The 22587-nt window shown below is 41.6% G+C and overlaps 1 protein-coding gene across 1 annotated transcript; it reads left to right on the top strand.

Moving 5' to 3' along the window:
* Positions 1-1082: 1082 nt before the first annotated feature.
* Positions 1083-20638, top strand: NT5E (5'-nucleotidase, ecto (CD73); the record flags this gene model as incomplete). Its single annotated transcript, XM_009878948.1, has 8 exons — positions 1083-1305; positions 7277-7465; positions 10707-10904; positions 12424-12575; positions 16271-16379; positions 17137-17286; positions 18920-19120; positions 20481-20638. Coding segments are annotated over 8 exons (1380 nt in total), but the record flags the coding sequence as incomplete, so codon positions are not given.
* Between the last annotated feature and the right edge of the window lie 1949 nt (positions 20639-22587).

Below are 22587 nucleotides of genomic sequence, written 5' to 3'. Positions count from 1 at the left end.
TAATCTTCCAAATGAAATGATGAGCACACGTTTGTCTGGAGGAGTTGGCTTTAGCACCTCTCTCATGCTTTGCTCCGGTTGCTGCCTGAGAACTTGTCCCAGGTTACTGTGAACCAAGTTACACTCTTACCAGGTTTCTGTAGGTACACCTTTACTTCCACCAGCACCTAAATAGGCCACAAGGTTCTTGCATTTTATCATGCTTCTGCACAGTTACTGTCTAAGGAGGCTTTGCTGGCCATGGACAAACTTGCAGGCACAGGCACGCGGCAGCTTAGGCTGAGCATGACAAAGGGGTGTGTAGGAGAAAGTTCCACGGTCCTTTAAGGTAAGACTATTTTTGTCAGCTTAACAAACCTAGAACAACTGTTTTCATCCTGCTGGTCTTAACGTGCTAATAGACAAACTGGGCACCTCATTTCGTGTGACTTTCAGCACTTCACGGTGTTACACGTGCACCTGCGTGTGTGTGTCTGTGCCCCTGCTGTGGAGCCTCTGTGGAGATTCTCCCTAGCTGATAACCATTAGATTTTCCACTAGGTAATGATGCTGACGATGGCTAGAAAATTATATTTTCTTGTTACAGAACTCTTACTAAATGTGAATTAAATATGTTTAAAAAGCTGTAGTCCAAGCACAAGTTCTTAAAATGCATGTTTTATTTTAAGATAACAAATAGTGTTGTTGCCATTTAGCATTTTCTTCAGGTTTTTTTTAAACAATATATTTACCATACACAAAATACATGTTTTCCTTTGTGGAAATCTTCTTTCTTGCAGTTACAAGATGAAAAAAACAGAGCATTTTAATCTGGCATATCATCGCAAATGCTTACTTAGACAGGTGTTAATTTTCAACTTTCACATCTGTATTGATAGAAGAGAGTCTGGAAAGCAATAACCTAAACCTAGAAAAAATTAACATTTCTGTGTTCTAGAGCGACAGGAAGGTGCTGGTTTAGACAAGATAAGGTTTTCTTCCCTAGAACATATACTTTGTTTTCTCAAACATACTGTGTATATCATTCATGAGAGTATTTAGATTGAATATTGGGTCTTATATTTTCTTTTTGCTTTTCATAGGCTTTGGGGAACCATGAGTTTGATGAAGGTGTGAGCGGATTATTGGATCCTCTTCTTAAAAATGCTAATTTTACAGTCCTGAGTGCAAACATTAAGGGGAAAACCCCATTAGGGAATGAAATGATGAAATATGTTAAACCTTTTAAAATAGTACATTTTGACTCAGAGCCTGTAGGAATTGTTGGCTACACCACAACTGAAACTTCTTTTCTTTCACAGCCAGGTATGTTTTCTTTAGTATTTAAGTTTATATTCTTTGTTACTATTTTATTGCCTGACCACTTGTTTGAATCCAAAGATGAATGTTTTCAGCTGTGAGGTTTGTTGTTTTGTCAGTATTTATTTGTATTGTTCAACTTTGTCTTATTTTTAATTGGAGAAGACTAGTTAAAAGCCATTTTCATACAGATCTAAACTGTTTAGCATGACTGAATTATCTAAGAATTTAAGAAAGTCAGCAAGGGAAGCTGGGGATGGGGGTTTTATTGTTGTTTGGGGTTTTAAATTTATATGCTTTTTTACTGTTATATATCCATTTAAACAAATGTTAAAAAACAAATACAGCTTGTCTCTAGAGGGACATGTGTTCAAACCAAGGCATTTCTCTCTCTGTGTTGAAATTTTGCTGTTGGATGCCTCCATGCTCAAACCTTAGTAAAAGTAATGAGACCTTCCTATGTGTTTTTGGAGCAGAAGTTGCCCAAGATGTTTTTAGCCTCTCAAATGTTTCCAGAAATTAGACTACAGAAGGAACACCCATTCAGCTTTTACCACAATTGCTTCATTCATGAGTAAAATTAGAATTGATGAGGAAAAATACTTCTCAATTTCAGACTACTTTTTCCAATGTTTAAGAGGTTTTGGTTTGTTGAGGTTTGTTTTTTGGAGTTGGGTTTTTTTTAGTAAAATAAAATGGTCTACTGGAATTAGAGGCACATTTAAATCAGCTGTAGGAGATCTGAGTTACTGCCTGTTCAAAGTTCAGCCCCCCCTTTGACAAAATCACACTTTCTTCTCTGGTTTTTGCAGTAGGGATGCTCTAAGTTCCACATTGAAAAAAAGACTTCATATTATTACTTCTCTTTCTATGGCTTCGTAACAAAGAAGTAATGTATAGTGTTCTTAAGAAAAGGAATATTCAATACTTTCAGGAAGTACAAGAACATAAAAGTGATCCTTCAGTGCTTTTTAATTCCCATGCTGTATTAGGAAATGGACATCTGAGGTCAGAATGGACTTTTTTATCTCGCTTCTATTTTACAGTGATTTTTTTTGGAGTCCTCTCTTCCCCTTCTCCCCCAACAAAAAAAAAGAAAATTTATCTGCATTTTGTGTAGGCAATAGAATTTCTCCTGTGCTTAAGGGCATGAGGGTAAATCATCTGACATTACAGTAAGTTGGAAAAGCAGACAGACAGCAAATACTGATCTTCATTAAGGGTTAATAAAATAGATCTCAACTCTTCTTTGAAATGACTGTGTTGGTGTGGTTAGCTCATCAAGTTACTAAAATTATTCTTGTGAATAAATACAATAAAGGAAAACTCAGATAGCATTGAAATGATTCTCTGACACATTTAAATACATTTACAGTAACATCTGGCTAGTGTGTTGAGACATTATAGCAGAGTCCACAAGTAGAAAAAACAGTGTAAAAAGGGAAGGCTTGTTAGCTCCATAGATGGAGCTGAAGCAGCCCTAAGCTAAGTATATCCCACAGTGTAATTGAGCAACAAGCAGGCCGAATTCTAACAGCAACATTTATAGTGCTCAAATTTATTTTAATTTTACGCTTTGCCTTCTCAGTGTGTGGAGGAACATTTGGAAGCTTTGAAAATGTGAATTCAGGATGTGTTAACCTATTCTCTGACTTATCTATCACCCATGACCTAGCAATTCTTTAGATTGATAAAGTAATGGTGAAGGTGGGTCAGTGGCAAAATAATTAATAACCTAATTCCTTAATTTGATGACAAGATACATTGTGAATTTTAAATTCAGCGCCTTGCTTGTCTCTACACGCTTCTTCCAGATGATTCCATTTTCTCAGGCTCTGCAGCAATTGCTTTAGCATGCTGTAAGCTCCTAGGGTTTTCTTAAGGCAAATCGGAAACTTGAAAATGCTGAAATGTGAATTCCTAGATGCCTGTTTTCCATGGAAACCTTTTGTGAGTGTGATTTGTTCTGTTGTTGAGTCTCAAGAACTTCCACACAGTTATGAAATTTCAATTTGTACTTTTCATAGTCTGCACAAAACGGTTGTCAAGAGAGTATAAAGAAATCTTGTAAATCTCGGTGTTTCCACAGTGAAGGAACAATTCATCTCTCTTGAAGGTACTGTTAATGTTATTGTTTGGAAATCATAGGCATGGGGAACTCTTTGCACAATTTATAGATTACAGCCAGTTGGCAGTTCTTCTGAAGTTCTCCTCCGTTTTCCTGTATACAGCTATCTCAGCTGAATGCCCAGTCAACTTTTCCATATCCTGCAAGAGCAGTTCATGACTTGGCGCATAGATGGAGTTGTCTGGGCGTTTGCTTTGCCCTGGTAATCCCCAAACCGTCCTTCTAGTGGTTTGATGGTACCAGCTCCCTTGCATTAGAGCTGCAACAATGTTGTAAACCACACAAAGTAGTTAACTGTCTTTATCTGTCCTGAGAGATGCTACACCCGTTTGGTGCTTCAAAATAATGTATGTCATTCTGTCAGCTGTCTTTTCTGATAAGGTGGAAACACAAAGCTACTTGCTCTGTAACCCTACAGGCAGCAAAATATTTACTGCAGCTATCAACTTGGCAGAGTTTTCTAAAATGGAATTTTATATTTAATTTATTCCACTTTATTCTGGCTAGCTTGTGTAATATTTTTAACATACATACCATTCTTTCTGCTTGTTCATTTATAGCACAGTTTGAATGTTTTACCTGAATCCCTACCCCATCTAAAAAGAGAGGTGAACATCACATCAGTTTAATGCCTTAAAAAAGAAGTGAAATACTGACATGAGCATTAACTAACTCTTAATAAGCAGTTCAATTCAGATTGTTTTGAAAAATGTGAATTCGAGTGCCAAGCAGCATATTGCTTTTTGCCTGGTTTCTTAGAGAAATGAGCGCTGGTAATTGCTCTTACAGCCCCTCTGCTGGGTAACTGTGTAACCTGCTGGACCATTTCAGCTCGGTTGCATCAAGGGCTGAGACAACTAGGATAGAAAGCTGTGTGAGATGCCACGACTAGGGCATGGAGAGGGAGTGCAAGAAGCCCCTGCAGCCCCCAAGTAGGAATCTTTCTCCAAGGGAGGGGTGAGCAGAGTGGCTTGGCAGAGGTCAGCGGAGCCAGTGGCTGCCTGCTCTGCCCTAACAGTCCTGGGGGAGATGGAGTTACTGGTGTGTGACAGACCTCCTTTTCCTCCTCATTATGAAAGTAGGTCTGTTTATCTTAATATGCGCTGTAGGTTAATAATAATATGTCTTCTTCATGTGGTGCATTGTAGGCTGCAGCAGGAGGTGTGACTGACACACCAGGGGGCTGCACTGCCATCCAGTGTGACCTAGACAGGCTGGAGTGCTGGGCAGAGAGGAACCTAAGGAGGTTCAACAAAGGCAAATGTTGGATCCTGCACCTGGGGAGAAAAAACCCCATGCACCAATATAGGTTAGGGGTAGACCTGCTGGAAATCAGCCCTGAGGAGAAGGATCTTGGAGTCTTGGTAGGCAGTAAATTAACCATGAGCCAGCTATGTGCCCTTGTTGCCAAGAAGGCCAATGGTACCCTGGGCTGCATTAAGAAGAGTGTGGCCAGCAGGTCAAGGGAGGTCATCATCACGCTCTATTCTGCCTTGGTGAGGCCACATCTAGACTACTGTGTCCAGTTCTGGACTGTCCAGAGGAGGGCAACAATGATGAGTGGGGAACTGGAGCATCTCTCTTACAAGGAAAGGTTGAGAGCTGGGACTATTTAGCCTGGAGACGGCTGAGAGGACACCATATCAAATGTCTATGTCTAAAGGCTGGGTGCCTGGAGGATGGAGCCATTCTTTTCAGTGGTGCCTGGTGACAGGATAAGAGGCAACAGGCACAAGCTGGAACACAGGAAGTTTCAATTAAATATAAGGAGAAACTTCTTTACTGTGAGCGTTACAGAGCACTGGCACAGGCTGCCCAGAGAGGTCATGGAGTCTCCTTCTCTGGAGACTTTCAAAACCCGCCTGGATGCGATCCTGTGTGATGTGCTCTAGGCAATCCTGCTCTGGCAGGGGGGTTGGACTAGATCTCTAGAGGTCCCTTCCAACTCTGACAATTCTGTGGTTCTGTAGAAGGGTGAGAGAGCTGGTGCTGGTGGGGAGAGCTTAGTTTTCACAGACCACCTGGCTGCACACCATGGGAGAAATCAACCTGTAGCCAACTGTGTGGTAGCACAGCTAGCCAGCCGCTCACGCTTGCTCTTCGTCTAGAGAGCTCAGCTCTTTGCAGGACTGGTCCCCACACCGTGATGTGCGTGGCTGTTGTACCTGGTCCGTGTGTGGCAAGATGAGCATGTGAAGGGTCTACGCTCAAGGAGCATTTCTCAGACTTCCCCTTTTCGTAGTAGCTCTTCATCAGGCCCAGCTTCTGTCAACCACATGGATGGATGAAGAGGGGCTGAAGCTGGTGGCTTTTTTCAGCCTAGAGAAGGAAGGCTAAGAGGCAACTAAGTACAGTCTTCCACTGGCTTAAGGGGGTTTGTAGGGAACACAGGGACAGACACTTCCCAGAGGGGCACAGAGAAAGGTCAAGAAACAATGGGCTCAAGTAGTATCACAGGAAATTATGGTGGGATGTAAGGAAAACATTGGTCATGGTAAGAGCAGTTAAGCCATGAAACAGGTTGCCCAGAGAGGTTGTTGAATTTCTGCTTGCTCAAATGAGACCCTGAGCATCCTCATCTGGCTTTGAGTTCCCTCTTTGAGTGGGTTTGGGTCTAGATGGCCCTCAGAGGTCCCTTCCAACCCCAATTAACTTATGACTGTGATTCTGAGAAGAGGTCCACAGGAAGAAAATGTGGGAATGCACTGCACAATTCACTCTGCAATGTGCAGGGCAGAGATTCCCTCTGGCAGTAACAGAACTATTCATTGGGTGTGGTGGTGAACCAATTTATGTAACCCTCTTTTATCTCTTCCATTGTAGCGGCTTCCTCCTCATTTCCTGAGACATTTTGCACTGGATTGTGAATTCGTTTCACTCCTCCCTTTATTATGAAATAATGTAAATCTCTTGACTTTAAAGGCATGCTTCAAAATGGTTTAAACAAAAAAACTCCACAGGAAGGAGAGGAATGAGGTAGAGGAGGAATTGGTAGAAATGTTACTCGGTTGTCTTCACTGGAAAGTTTAGGATTACAGTGTGTTGACTCTGTTCTTAGATGCTATTCTTAAAAACTTTGTCAAAGAAATTAGCCTCTTATTTAGGAAGCCCTTTTGTGCAACCCAAACCACTTTGCCCAGGATAAAAGTACATGCTGGTCTGTTTGTAATGTTAGAATAATTTCAACAGGAACAGAAACCTTGCAGAAAGATTGTGAGTTTCACAACATTTGTGGCCGGGAAAAGGTTTCTCCTTTCCAGGCTTTCCGTTCCTTATGTTCTTATTTCAGGATGGTAGCTCAGTTGCGTGCTGTGCTGTATTGGTGTTACTGGGTGCTGGATAATTTGTGCTAAAAAAGCAATTCAGAGTTTAGTGCAGGTGTATGGAGTAAAAAGAGAGAGATTTAACTTGGGAGAAGACAGAAGATCTCAAATATATTGTGGGAAGGAGAAAAGCCTTGAAGTACAAGACAAGTGTTTAGACTCAAACATATACTGATATATTTAGTTTCCTTTCTCTAGCTAAGTAATAAAAGCCATTCAGTATTTGATCCCACAGTTGATGTCATTGGATTTTTTTTCTGAAGTTACAACTTGTTTAGTAGAGGCAAGTACAAACAGCTCAGTGCAGGAATGTTCTACTAGTCCCACCACACAGGTGATTCTGGGAGACTGGAGAAATTCAGATCAGGAGCTTGAACCAACTAAGGACATTGGAAAACCACTGACATTCAGAGTTCCATTAATTATAGAAAATGGTATATTATATCAACTAACTTCTTTAAAAAAAATAGTAATTTAGTTACTTTGTAAATGCATTCATGTTTGGTGTTTGTTCTTGTTTTTTAAGGGGATGATATAATCTTTGAAGATGAAATTGAAGCATTGCAAGTACAAGTGAATGAACTTACTGCTATGGGAGTGAACAAAATAATTGCCCTAGGACACTCTGGTTTTACTGTGGACAAGAATATTGCCCAGAAAGTGAAAGGAGTAGATGTTGTAATTGGAGGACATACAAACACTTTTCTTTATACAGGTATTTAACTTCTTACTAAAATGTTGCTTCTAAAGCAAAGCTGGAACTGATTGTTTCTCTTTCAACTTGGAGAACTTTCACAAGTGTAGTTTACTGCTGGGTCACACATATAAAGGAGTAAACAAAATGTTTACATTTAACCTTGCGTGTGACTAGACAAATAAAAATCAATCATGTTAAGACTTCAGAAGTTATAGCACCATTGATTTTGCTTAGAATCTGATTCCATATTCATAGGCCTCCATTAGCCCTGTCATTAAAAACTTTTCCCAAGGTTTCCTCTTTTTCTCAGTCTCTCTTTTCATCTCTGACTTTGTTCTTCTTTGCCCTAGAGATAAATGTGCTCGCTTCAGCAGCAATGCTGCTTTAGGTAGAACCTGCCATCAGCTGCATCTCCTGTGCTGCTGCCTTCTGTCATGTCCCAACCTTTCAGGACGATGACTCAGGTTCAGTGATTCCCAGGCCAGGATTAAGGTGAGCCACACCAAAGATCCGAACATCAGTTTTATTTATCAATCACCGAAGAGATAACAACGATGTATTTCAATCATCCACTTAAACCAACACGCCTCACAGCAACAAGCTATTAACAAGTAAAAGAGACCGGCTTTGCCATAGATAGCCTCTTTTTAAGACCAGAAAGGAGAAAGAAAGCGATAGAAAAAAGAAAGACCCTTGGATCGAGCAGACAACCACAGCACACGCAGCCATTGGGTAGTGGTAGGACTACAGGGAACGGGTTAAAACTAGAGATGGATCAATTCAGATTGGTCATTAGGAAGAAGTTCTTCCCCGTGAGGGTGGTGAGACACTGGTACAGGTTGCCCAGAGAGGTGGTGGAAGCCCCATCCCTGGAAGTTTTCAAGGCCAGGCTGGATGGGGCTCTGAGCAGCCTGATCTAGTGGGAGATGTCCCTGCCCATGGCAGGGGAGGTTGGAACTAGATGGTCTTAAGGTTCCTTTCAACCCTGGCAATTCTATGATTCTATGGTCTTCTTGTGGTGGGCAAAAAGTGTGCAACTGCCTGGCGTTCTCACCTTGTATCCTGTTAAGTTCCTTCCACACCGTGTTGTTTACCCCTTGTGGAAAATTACGGGGAACTGGTCTGGGGGATGGTGGGGGCTTCTGAGTGGGAGTTACCTCTCACTCTTCCAGCTTCTTGCAGCCACAGCTCCAAGCCCTACCCGCCCCCCACACCTCCACCAGTGCAGGGATGGGACAGTGGGCTCAGCAAAGTGCTGAGTCAGCCCTGCACCAACACGGCCAGGCAACACGCAGGCGGCTCTGGCTTGTTTAGGTTCAGAAAAGGCCCAGACTTTTTGAGACATTTCTTTAGCAGTCCCTTGCACCTTCCCTGGGCCAGTGTGTAAAGACACAGGTTCTTTTTTCAAAATCAAGGGTAGCCAGTTAAATATAGCAAAACCTTCAATAACTGGCTGAAAGTATAATGGGAACTCTAACTTTCTGCAAAATTTCTCTTGTGCCCCAGTCACAGGGGTAGTACGACACGTGCTAGGGACTTAATATCCTAAAGGTTTTGCACTGTCCATTTCATCCTCTCCTCTTCTACTCATCTCCTCTCACTTCCTCATGCTTTAATTTCTCATCCAGTATCTCACCTTTTACTATCCCACTTGTTAAGGAGAAACAGTTGCGTGCACGGTTATATGTTAAACAGTTCAGGGTATCTCCTGAAGTTGGCCTCAGGGAATAACTTCTGACACAAAGCATTTCCACATCTGCGAGAGTCGGAGTTCGCAAACACTTGGCATAGGGGTGACCAAACCCGAGTAGAGGACAGGACCAACCATCCCAATGTCTTGTCGCCAAGAGTGACCAAGTGAGGACGGTGAGGGAAGAGTGTGCTCCTGGACAACTCCAGTCTGTGGAGGTGCTGTGCTCAAGCCTGTCCCTGTCTCCCACAGGCTTGGTTCAGCTTGTAGTTTGTTACAGCTGTTCTCCCGGGAGAAGTGCTGGGATTAGAGATAAGTATAAATCATACTGGAGTTCCGGGAGGAGCATTTGCTGTGCTGCTTATCCCAGGATTTCATATTACATAAACAACTGCAAATGGAAGGAAACAAGTTGTTCTGTGAGCGGTGGGTGAAGAGCCTGCTTTCCTCCGGATCCATGTCCTTTGTGTCTGCTCCCAACATCCCCGCCCTGCCTGTACCCCAGCTCTCGCCAACATGCAGATGGGAAACGCCGCCAGCTTTGGGATGGGAGGGAGCTTTGGGGGGGCTCTGCAGTAGGGCCTGTCACACAGCACGTGATGCCTCTTAGAGCTGCTCGACCTTGGTCTTTGCTGGCGGTGGGGCAGGAATACTGACAGGAATAATGAGGGGAAGTGATGCTAACCAGGTAATATTGGCAAGGAGACCTTGAGAAGGCTGGTGATACCCTTGAAACAAGAGCTGTGCTCCATAGTTGTCTTCACTACTTTCCTCCCCTGCATGATTTCTAAATCCTGCAGTAGCATGTGCTAACCGAGCTGAGATCTCTTTTCTCCGTAAATGCGCCTGGCTTTGATCCATCTGTTTCCAAGTCCTACATCTAATCACCCTTCAAACTTTGCAGGCTGAGGAGAGTTTTAAATCCATAACAACCTAACTCTAATTAAGTTTGCTTTTGCAGAGAGTTTGCAGCCTGTATGAAATTTTGGAGGCTAAGCTTGGTATAGCAAAAGAACAAACCCATACAACCAGTTGGGTCTATGCACAATTTCACAGAACTGCTTGTGGATTTTCTGACTGGGTATTACCAGTAAAAACAGTTTAGACTTTTTCACATCAGCAAGTCCTATGTATGTTTTACTAACGTTCTCATTTTTTATCTGATGCAGAATCACGTAGTGTGAAGGCTTAATAACAAACTTTTCAGGCAGAGACTAGTGTGCGTACATTGCTGAGACGTTTAGATTGACATAATTGGAATGAAAAGTTCCTTTGTTGCTATTGCGATGTGATGCCATGGAGGAGCACGCTGTCAGAACTTAAAAAACACTGTGGCAGTTATTAGAGCTCTTGTCCTGAAAACAGTATTGTCTCTTATGAAGCAACATTACCAAACAAACGAATGTGTGCTTGTCATCCAACACATTCATTGTTGTTTCTGCTTTATATTCTATTCAGTTTTGTTTTGTTTTGTTTTTTTAAGGCTGAGAAAAATTTGAAATGATGTTCTAATAATTCTTTGAAGGTCACTTGAGCTGAAGACCCACTTTTCATGCTTGTTTCGTGCAGGCACCCCGCCCTCTACTGAACAGCCGGCTGGCCCCTATCCCTTCATGGTTGACTCAGATGACGGGAGGAAGGTGCCAGTTGTACAAGCTTATGCTTACGGAAAGTATCTTGGTTATTTAAACATTACATTTGACAAGAAAGGAAATGTAGTCGAAGCAGTTGGAAACCCCATTCTGCTGGACGGCAGCGTTCCTGAAGGTATGTGGAGTAGGCATTTGAATTTGCCCGTAGTGCTCTACTAAAATTCCACTGTAACTATGTTAAATACTCAGTAGGATGCCAAAGAAGAATTCGGCTTTCTTCCTGAGCTTGCAGTTCTCTTCTGTGTAGGATTCAGGCTACAGTTTTACCTACTTGCCTCTATTTCTCTTTCTGAACGGTGGCCTTTGAATATGCACAAATTCAGTGGATATTTTTGTCTATTTAAAGTCATTGAAAGTCCTTTTATAGGAACTCAGGTGATACCTTACCATTTAGTAGGCCCCATTTTAGCTAGCCCTGTAATTATGATTTAAAAGATTATGAGAACTAATTTACCTTGTTTTGCCAGAGGCTGGATTCTTTGGACAGTGTAGGAAAGTGGAAATGTTCCAGAAAACAAACAAACAAAAAAATTGGGAGACTCCGGCAATGTGCAAATATAGTATACAAACCCCACCTCTTTTTGTTTTCAGTGCTGAGTGTCTTCAAGGTTTCAGGTCTGAAACATTTAAAGAACTGGGAGGAGGAGAATCTCTCTGTTGCTTTCTGTTCCTAACGCTGTCCAAGCTCTGTTACCTGCTTTTTGTTGGCTGTACTTGTAATTTCCCAGGGCTGGTTCTCCATTCTTTGTTTCATGTCCAGTGTTTGCTGTAGGAAGCTCTGAGCTTTTATCTGACTTTCTTGGTACTACCAGAGTATTTAAATCTTTTTTAAATTATATGTTCAGATATTTTCTTATTTACTATGCTATTCTCGGTTGCTATGTTATTCTCGGTGATCTATTAATGCAATGAGATGATGTAAAGAGACTTCATGGTCTCTTTCTGGTGTCTGTAAAAGTAAAAATTCAGATACATAGGTGTTCTCATTTTATAAATGTTGGTATTAGTTACGTGGTAAATTGCTTAAAACTAATAGCTGATATAAAACAGTTGTGGCATTGTCTGTGTATATAAATATTTCTGAATCAGGTTTTTTTTCTGAATTACATTTCCAGCTGGCAGACAGATGTGCATAGAGAATTAATCTCTGTAAAGGGTTTATTCCTTTATATTTCAGCTAGTATTTTTTTTAGCACTACATTAAAGGGGAAGAAGCTATAAGTAAAAAAGAGGAAAAAAAAGATATAATGTCAATAAACAAAGACCAAAAAATCACCTGTATATTAAAAATTCTTATATAGAAGCTCTTACTTGTCATAGTAGGTGCTAGGAACTGCATCAATTAGAGGTTAGAATAGGAATCAGTCAAAATATTTTTAAGGGTTATAGAGGACATAACCTTGCTGTGGCACAGGGATAACTTGTTCACTTGATTGTCCTGTCCTGCCTCCTCCCTTTGCAGGGTTTATTTGAAGTGAGCATAGAGGTTGTGTTGCCTGAAGAGCCCTTAGGGAAAGTGTAACATTTCAGAATCACAAAAAGCAGAGTTTTTTCCCTGAGCTTTGTATTCACTGAAGTGTCATTAATATAAGATACATGTGATGCTTATTTTACACTTTTATACTACTTTATAGATGAGTTCATTAAAGAAGAAGTGGAAAAATGGAGGAAAAACCTGGGGAATTACTCCACAGAGATTGGAAAAACTAGCGTTTACTTGAATGGCACAAGCCAAGCGTGCCGTTTCCAAGAATGCAACATGGGAAATTTGCTTTGTGATGCTGTGGTAAGACATTCCCACCAAGGGTGGCAATCCCACACCCGAGCATTACTCCAGAGCTATCAAGTGAAACACTCCCAGGCTCCAGACTCTCAGAGCACGGGCTCTGCGCTGCTTTCCACCACTGTAACATCTAGTGCATCCCTAGAAGGACTTGACAGAAGCGAAGCTAGAACAAATCTTGCTGTATAGAGTAAGGAACAGCTTTGCGTATATCTTCAGGTAGAGAATGGCTTGTTTGCAGCTGTCTCTGAAGCTGTAGTTTTAAGGGGCACAACCATCTAGGAGCCCACTCCTCAAACAAGGAGGAGAATTTGGCTCCCTTGCCCTTCTGCCCTGTTGCCTGTCCCCTGCTCACAGCATTTTCCTTCTGCTCCATCATTACTTACTGGGCTCTGCTCATCCTCTTTTTAACATGCTAGCCCAGAAAACAGTAACTCTGCATAGTTTTCTGCTGAATTACTGGTATGAATTGTCCCCATGAAGAGTCCAAAGGTGCCAGCTGAAGCAAAGGAGGGGGAAAGGCCACACGCACAGGTGGGCGCAGAAGAGGTAAAAGGCCCTAGCACCCTAGCCTGGAGGGAGCCGCTGTGCCCTGCTGCATCCTGGCAGGTACTGCTGGGCTTTAACAGCCATGTTAACACCAGAAGGTCACTTTAGGAGAAGTCGTTTTGGTTTAAAACCTGCTAGTTTTGGTTGTTTTACTCAGCCACAGCAGCATAATTTCCTTTGGGTGCTCCAGGGAAAAACATTCACGAATGTGGCTCTTTCTAGAAAATGAGCATTGCCATAAACGTCCCGCAGCATTGCCTTGAACACAGGAGCTCATTAATAATCATTTAGATATGTCTGCAAAGCTATTTATTCAGCCCCTGAAATTGCTTTTATTGTAATCTGTAAATGAATTATTATTTCATGGGCTAATTTCCCAATTAGATTAAGATTTGAGAATTCACAGGATCACAGAATATTAGGGGTTGGAAGGGACCTCGAAAGATGATCTATTCCAAGCCCCCTGCCAAAGGTCAGGTCATACAGGAACACGTCCAGGCGGATTTTGAATGTTTTCAGAGGAGGAGACTCCACAACCTCCCTGGGCAGCCTGTTCCAGCGCTCTGACACCCTTTTTTTGTGAAAAAGTTTTCCCTAATGGTTTTGTGGAACCTCCTATGTTCCAGCTTGTATCCACTGCCCCTTGTCCTGTCATTTTACATCACTGAGAAGAGCCTGGCTCCGTCCTCCTGACACTCCCCCTTGACATATTTATAAACATTAATGAGGTCATCCCTCAGTCTCCTCTCCTCCAAGCTAAAGAGACCCAGCTCCCTCAGCCTCTTCTACTAAAATTGCAGTGCCTTGCTTTTTTTTCGTGCTAGACCTTTTTATGTTTTTATTTTTAAAATGTGCTCAAATCCTCTGGCACTTTTCAAGCTTAAAGAAAGTAACTGTAATTTTTCAGAAGCCTGTGGATTTTCTTGCTATACATTTTGACTTGGGAGGTCAAATTCTACATCAGTTAAATCGATGTCTCTAGACAACCACCTGCAGTCATCAGTAGATATATGGATTACCCTTCATGTTCTTTGTCTTGCCAGTTCTACTCTTGCTTTCCTGTCTGCTGCCATGCATTCAGGGATATGAAGGTAAAAACCAGACCTGCCGGTTCATGGCCTTTAATATTTGGTGTTTTCCTGGGAAATGTAGATTGAGAAATGTAGAAGATTGATTGGGTCAAAACAGAAGTCTGTTTAGTTCAGTGATGCTTCTCCAAGACTAGACCAAAATCTCAGAATGAAAGGGCGAGAAACCAAGATGACATTTTACAAAAGACTTTACAGGAACTCAAGTGTGAAAAGGCTGTGAAATTGCTAACAGCAATGTGTGTGCTCTTGTTTCGAACTGCCTCAGCTCAGGACTGGAGGGTTGCAACTGATTAGGAGTTACAAATTTAAGATTAGCTCATGGATCTGGCCATATGAAATAACTTTGATCGCTAAGATGGAGCCACCAAACATTTACACACCTGCAAGAGTCAGAGATCGTAAACACTTGGCATAGGGGTGCAGCAGAGAGGTGGCCAAACTCAGAGGACAGGATCAACCATTGCAACTTCTTGTATATCTTTTTTGACCGAGCGAGGATGGTGAGGGAAGAGTGTGCTGGTGCACAAGCCTGTGGAGACGCTGTACTCAAATCTGTCCCTGTCACCCACCGGTTTGCAGCTCAAGGACTTCCCAAGCCAGAAGTGGCACCTTGGTATTTACTAGCTCCCACTGGAATTCCTTTTCCCTGAACTTGCTTGCAGCTTTCACAGCAGCTGTGGTGGGACATTCCACCACTGACCTGCACATCCTGCAGAGACTTTTGTCTGTGTGCAGCCTGCTGCCCGCGGGCTGGATGCCTGCTGCAGCCCAAGGAGAAGTCCTTGCACTGAAATACTTGCTCCCTGTCCACTCTCTTTGCACCACTCATGACTTTATAGACTTCTCAAAAATTTTCCTTCTATTGCCTCTTTACCAAGCCAGACAGTCCCAAGCCTACATCATCATTCTGTGTTCACAGAATCACAGAATCAAAGAATGCTAGGAGTTGGAAGGGAGCTTGAAAGATCATCTAGTCCAACCTCCCTGCCAGAGCAGGATCACCTAGGGCAGCCACACAGGAACGTGTCGAGGCAGGCTTAGAATGTCTCTGGATAAGGGGAAGCTTTTCTGTGTCCTAGACCATTCTTGTCACCCCACTCTGAATTTTTCTTAGCTTTTTGTCATTCTTGAAGTGAGAAAACACACTGACTCCTACCCAGCCTCCACATGCCCTTTGTGTTCTGTCACATCCTTCCTGTATTTCTCTCTTTGTGAGACTGAAGAGTCTTAACTGTAGTCATTCCTCTACGGAAAACAGTCCATTCCTTCCATTATCCTTATCTCTTTTCTCAGCCTTTTTCTGTTCTTCTCAGTTATTTTTGCGGATTAACACCGTAGGCTGATCATCCATAGGCAACTGAGTGAATTCCTGGTCTCTTTTTTTGGTGTTGTTGCAAGCAAATCATCTCATCCCTGCATTTTGTCAGAGTCTTGCCAATGCTGGACAGATAAAGCTGTGCAGAGGAGACTTTTAGGTCTGATCTGCTATGTCTCTTTCCTGATCCTCCACTCTTCTACATCCTTCTAGTTCGCTAAGACCATTGCAAATATTAAAATCCTATCTCAGAGAAGCTGAAAAAATCTTAATTCCTTGCAATGTACAAAAAGAGCTAGATTAATTTATACATGCCCTTACATGTTTTTTAAGGTACAGCTATATTTAAGGTCCTCTTCACTTCTTGATTCTCCAAATAGGCTCAAATCATTTGTCTTTACTGTAGTTGTTGAAATAAAAAAAAAAAAAATCATCCTTCCCTTGTTCACCTGGCCTGCCCGGGTCATGTCACATGCATGCAGACTATGGCAGAGTCCAAGAATTCATTACAGGAAAAGGCAAATATTTTTCTTGTTCAAAATTCAAAAAACAAAAATACAAATTTTAATGTGTTTTGCCTTCTATTTTTCTAATAGCTAAGTGTTTTACAGTGGGGCTGAAGGTAATGTCAAAAAAGATATAAAACCTTTCTGTCTTTTTTCAGTCTCAGTATTGGGTGTAAACTTTCAGAACCTAGACTTAAGTGAAGACTAAAAACCAGTTTAAACGTTCTCCTTTGGTAGCTTTATGAGAATGTTGGACGTCCAGATAAAAAGTCATGGAACCATGTTTCAATGTGCATCCTGAATGGAGGTGGGATACGGTCACCCATTGACGAACAAAGCACTAATGGTATGTAAAAATACAAGCTAAATGAGAATTTTCTCAAGACGAACTAAGTTACTGTGCAAGCCTCAACACAGTCTGGGCTTCTTTTAATGGGATTTGCACAGCGTTTGGAAGCAACTTTGAACTTTCTCAAATTGTTAGAGCAAAACTGCACTCAGGCTGACATTAGTAGAAGTTACTAGCATTGCTTGTACACAGTGTTTTTTATGATTTCCCTGTTGATGTCTTGGAAAAAAGAAAGACATTGGATATTCTTCACCTCCTTCTGCAGAGGGTCAGCCACTGTGGTCGCTGGGAGCCATCTGTAGTCTGCTGTAAATTCTGGGGAGTTTCGGGTTTTTATTTTCCTGATATCACATAAATGAAACCTGAAAACAGACACCTTTTTCACTTTAGCTAAATCTTTCTGTAGGACTTATGTGAGTAAATCTTAAGCAATTGGAAAAATTGCCCAATTCAGTAAGAATAGCTGTGTTTCTTCATCTTAGCTTGGTGGGTTTTAATCTCTTTAGTAGTTATTTGAATAGTAATGCATGCAGTTACATGAAACTCAGATGTACTGGTCATGATACTTGCTCAATGATAACGATGCTCATTCTTTGATTGGGACGATATATGGGATACTCACCACTGTTGGCCCTCGTTCTTAAATTGCATTTGCCACATTTTTTGTCAAAAACATACGGTGAAGTGATCCTAAAATAATTTTGTAAACTTAAAAAGAAAGAAAGAAAAAGTAAATAGAGTCTCATCCCTCCAGGTAGCATTACTGTGGAAGATTTGCTGTCTGTTTTGCCGTTTGGAGGTCGTTTTGATTTGGTAAGGGTGAAAGGCTCCACTCTGAAAGAAGCTTTTGAGCACAGTGTGCACAGATATGGAAGAGGAAGTGGAGAGCTGCTGCAGGTGGGAGGTACTTTTTCTTCCTTCCTTTTCTCAGTTTTCCCCACCAGCCACCCCTTCCTTTGGCCTTGTCTTAACCCTGGAAGCCTCTTGAAGAATGGAGATCCAGCCGGCCGTACATCCTAGCCCTCTGCCTCAGGCCTGCCAGATAACTAACGCTGGTTTTGTACATAATAATTATGTTTAACTGAGCCCCTGCGGCACACAGACCATCGCTGTTCCCTTCAGCAGAGACAGGATTGCCAGTTGGTTCACCATCCTGTAGTGGCAGCAGTTTAACACTTCAGTTAGCTACAGGAAGATATAACCGAATATTGCTGTAACACAGAAATAGCTACAACAAACTCCAGTTTTTGGTTCTTCACTGGCAGCCTACCTGAAACCCCAGACTGGATGTCTCTGCCAGTTATTGCCAAATTCCTGTTTATCAAAATACTTCTGTGCTGTCATCTAATGATTGCTGACAATTTTAGAGTGAGTCCAAATGGGCTATGGAATTGCTCCAGTGAATTTCTAAACACCTTAGGGATGAAGAGTTAATATTAAAAACATACGCATTTCTTGAATTGCAGCTCCCCATATATTTATCCAGATGTGCACTAGGCCACAGTCATGTTTATTCCTGGTCTGTCTGTAACACAGAGCAGATTTTATTGTTTATTTAGCAGAGAAGTTAAACGTTCCCGCTCAGTCTCCATGTGTTGCCAGGTCTAGTCGAGAAGTGGTGTCCCTGCCCAAAACAGGGAGGTTGGTCTAGATGATGTCTAAGGTCCCTTCCAGCCTAGGCCATTCTATGATCCCTAGCCTGTCTACTGTCAAAGGGCAGAGGCTAACAGATTTCCCCCCACTCCTCACTTCTCCCCCCACGTAGCCTGGTGATGTCCCCCACCCCGTCTTACACTTTCATCAGTAAGTTACCCCTTTCTTGGGTACCACTAAGCAACAGCAGCCCCTCTGCTTGCTGCCTCCTCACAGAACCAGAAGGTAACTGGTAGCTCTGGAAAGGGTTCAGGATGGAAGATCTAGAACTGGGAGAGCGCCAGGGTTGGACAAAGTCTCTGTGCTTTGGATGAGCTTTAGTGGCTTTCTGATCAGCAAATTCTTGGCAGTGCTCTTCTGGGGGCTTAATTCTCTCCAGGCTTTTGATCGAGGAAGGCTCACAACTAGAAGCCTCACTTCTGCAGTGAGCAGAAACCACAACTTTTAGCCTTGGCTTGGCTTTCCTTTTTCAGGACAGTACTTATTATCCATAATAGCCGTTAAGTTAGGGTGGCTGGCTGGCTTTGAAAGAAGTAATTTCAGCCAACAAGCTGAAGGAGAAAGCATATGACTATACAAATAAGGGAAGGTAATTTTATCTTGCAGCATTCTAATCCCAAGACTAGTAATTTCGTTCAGTAGAGTAGTGATGAGAACAGATGATCACGTAAGTAACTGAGGTGGAACAACAGTTCTCCAGCCTCAGGACTTTTCTTGCCTAAAAGTTGTTTGTGAGGCAAACAGTGCATTAACTGGTATAATTCAGAATGATACAACCTCTCCGTCACAGAAGCTACTGTAAAGAATCAGCTGAAGATGATGGAGGATGCTGCTTCTAGCCCTGGAAATTCAACAAAGTGACACTGAAACTCGTATTTTTGTAGGCATCCACGTGGTCTACGATCTCTCCAGAGCCCCAGGAAGCAGAGTTGTCAGCTTGGAAGTGCTTTGCACAGCCTGCCGAGTCCCAGCCTACATCCCACTCCAGATGGATGAAATCTACAACGTGACTCTTCCGTCCTATATGTTATTTGGAGGAGATGGCTATCAGATGCTGAAAGACAAAAATCTGGGATACAGTAAAGGTAAGCCTGGGCAGGCAAACAATTTCCAGAAGTTAAAAGATCTTTTCAATAGTAATACCGTAGAGATTAAATTTGCTTCTGATCTGACTGCTCTGGATTGCTAGTTTTGGTTATAGCCAGCAACTATATTCTTCTTCAGTTAAATCACAAGAGTTTCAAAGTGAAACTGAGCCTTATCAGTTCAGCACTGCTTAGGGAGTGGTTCTGAGATCAGTATTAACTAGAATAAAGGCAAAAATGCACTACAGATAGTGCACATCACATGTGCTGCCTTGCACTTGTACTCGTTACTAAACAGCGCATCAAAAAGAAGGGTCCTGTTCTCTTTAAATGTCCACCATGTAGAAGTATTAGAACTTGAAAAAAAGTTGAGAGATTAAAATTCATTATTTCTGAAAACACATTTACATTTTGCAGAACTCGTTTTGTTCATCGGTGCATTTCATATATTCTGCTTCTGGATGGTATAAGCATGCTCTTACCAAAAAAATTCCTTTTGGACCTCTGTTACGGATTAAATTTTTGGTTCCTTGGGACATTTCAATTTAAAATTTATTCTCAAAGGTAGGATTGGTCTTTAAAATCAAATTTAGCCTACAGCTTGTGAATTTGAGGAGGCTGTAGTTTTGATAGATACCTGTGTACCCAGAAATAAATTCACATGAGAGAGAAATCATTCGGAGTAATGGAAGGGAACGACTTGAAAAGTTCTGATAAAGCCTTCCAGCATAGCAGAGGGGCAAAATTATAATCTTTTAAGATGAACGTGTTGCACTTAAAGGTTGTATGAGCTTGGAGCAGAAGGGCTGCAACCATGCAGACGTGGTTGGCAGCAGAGACGGAAGATGGTCTTCCACTGCAGAAAATCCTCACCACACTTCGTGTGCAAGCAGCAGCGCACAGGCTAGAAATTCTTCCTAAAAAAAAGTAAAGTTGAATTCAAAAAGATGTAAGCAGTAGCTTTGCCAGATCTCGAGCGCTCTACCCCAAAAACTCTCAATCTACTTAAATCTGAATGCAAGTTATTATTGTAACAGGTGCAAAACAAACCAACCAATCAACCAAAACCACAACACAGCCAGGCAATGCAAAGAGAAGGGTTTTTTTTTTTTCATTTTTTTGTAAAATATGAGTTGCTGCCAAAAATTCTGGCTATAACCCCCCACAGATGTTTCACCCAGGCACAAGAACATTCCACGTGGCTCTGCTGTCCTGATGTGTACTGACTGAGCACAGCAAACACTAGAAACCAGTTTACTTTCAGACTTGAGCTAAAACTGCAATTTTAGAGAGGTTCTTAAATTTTAGTTCAGAGATGAGCTGCTGCAAAGAACACTTAACCTTTTCTTTGTTTGTGTAGGTGAACCTGATATTGAGGTTGTTTCCCGTTACCTCCAGCGGATGAAGAGAGTTTACCCAGCAGTTGAAGGTCGAATAAAGTTTTCTTCTGGAAGTCTTACTGAAGCAAGTCTCACCCTGATTTCAGTCCTCTTTGCTGTAACGTTCTTGCATACTTGATTTTTGCTCGCTACATCTTCCTTTGGAGGAGGACAGGAGAAACGATGTTGACAAAGGGGAGAGAGAACTCTTCTCTTTTCTTACACCTTAAAATGAACAAGCGTTCAGGTCGTGGCATGTCGTCAGCAAACACCACAAGCAGTTTTCCTTCATCTGCGGGAGTCATTGAAGCACACCGGGCAGAACTCATGACTTCTTAGTTTGAATCAGCAGGTGCCCACCATTCAGTTTGAAGTTTCAAGAAGCCAAGTTCCAGCAAATACTTAAAGAATCAGAAGTTGGAAAAGACCTTTAAGATCATCAAGTCCAGCTGTTAAATCTAGCGTTGCCAAGTCCACCGCTAAACCATGTCCCTGAACACCTCATCTACATGTCTTTTAAATACCTCCAGGGATGAGGACTCCACCACTTGCCTGGGCAGCCTCTTCCAATGCTTGACAACCTTTTCCTTGAAGAATGTTCCCATTATAACACAACTGCTGACCAAATGGGAATATTTTTAACTTGTCAAATGCTTTTAGTTGCTTTAGATAATTATTTCCTTCATAATCTTGCCCCAGTGATGTAAACCAGCTTCTAGAAATGGATTTATTATAGGTGTATATTCCTTTCTTTGATCTCCACTTAGGGCTAAAGCTTTCAAAGTAATAATTCTGCTTTGGTTCCAGTCATATTTATCATACCTATCCCAATGCCTGAAAGAGCTGGATTAAACTCCGTGTCATTGAAAGCATGAGGTCCATTTACATGCCATTATTTTTTTTTCCATTTTATTTTCAAAGATGCAGCATCTCACTTTTGTTTTCTATTAATAAAGGATGCAATGAATGCTTGATTTGATTTTGATCAATTTTAAGAAATTGAGTCTATATACTTCACTATTTAATGTGACCAGTCTGGGGACCGTAGCTGGAGTGAGAACACAATCTGTGATTACGTTTCATATAAACATGCTCAATTTTACACCTTCTTCCAAAGACCAAAGCACAGGACTCCTGGCCATTACTCTCTGTCAGCAGAGGTGGGAGAGGACATTGGATACACATATTGACTCCTGCAGCAGAGGCAACCTCTAGAAGTTGCCCAGGAATGGGGCTTTTTACAGCATAACCTGGTTTTATGGTAATCGTTATCGTAACACAGAAGCCATCTCTTCTATGGGAAGGCTATAGTTAAAAAACACACAGTTGTAAGTCATAGGCTAATAAGGATAAAATCAGAAAGTGGATTAAATGTTAAGGGTATGTTTCTTTATCAATAAGGGATTCCTTATGAATGAGTGCAAACAATGATTATTTTTCTAAGATGGTTCACGTTTGGAATTTTGACATCAACACACTGCCATGGTGTTTATTGCTGTATTAAACCGATTCTCAGTGTTTTTAATAAACTTGCTTTGTTGGGGTTTTTTTTGTTTGTTTTTTTTTGAAAGCGCTACACTCTTTTTCACACCCAAGCTACTTGCCTCTTAAATTCATTGCACCTGCAGATTCCAAAGAGAAGATACATTAAGATGAACAGTCAGGATGCTTAAATTTCAAGACCTCATTAATCTCCAGGTAAATTTGAGACCTGGACCACACATGAGGTTCCCTGTGTTAGAACAAGGAGACAAACAACAGCTGACCTCGACACACGAGTAGTTATAACATCACATTGATGAATTGTCAGTATCAGTCCCTAAAGTTATTAATTTGCACACTGGTCTTCCCCAAATCACCCTAAAACCAGTAAAAGAACTTATGGACTGAGCTGTACCTGCATGTCCCTTTTTAAAGAGTTATAACAACTCCTTTGGCAATCCCAGAGAGAAATGACACTTCTACCTTCTTCTGGCAAACAGAAGGTAAAGATACACAAAGGTAATACAGACAGATAATGTGAATTGTATTGACAAATAGCACTAATAATGCATTAGATTGGGGTTTTTTTGTAAAAAAAAGGAGAAA

Source organism: Apaloderma vittatum, unplaced genomic scaffold, assembly GCF_000703405.1.
Source record: "Apaloderma vittatum isolate BGI_N311 unplaced genomic scaffold, ASM70340v1 scaffold15131, whole genome shotgun sequence".
NCBI lineage: Eukaryota > Metazoa > Chordata > Aves > Trogoniformes > Trogonidae > Apaloderma > Apaloderma vittatum.
This window is presented reverse-complemented; position numbering and strand designations above follow the sequence as displayed.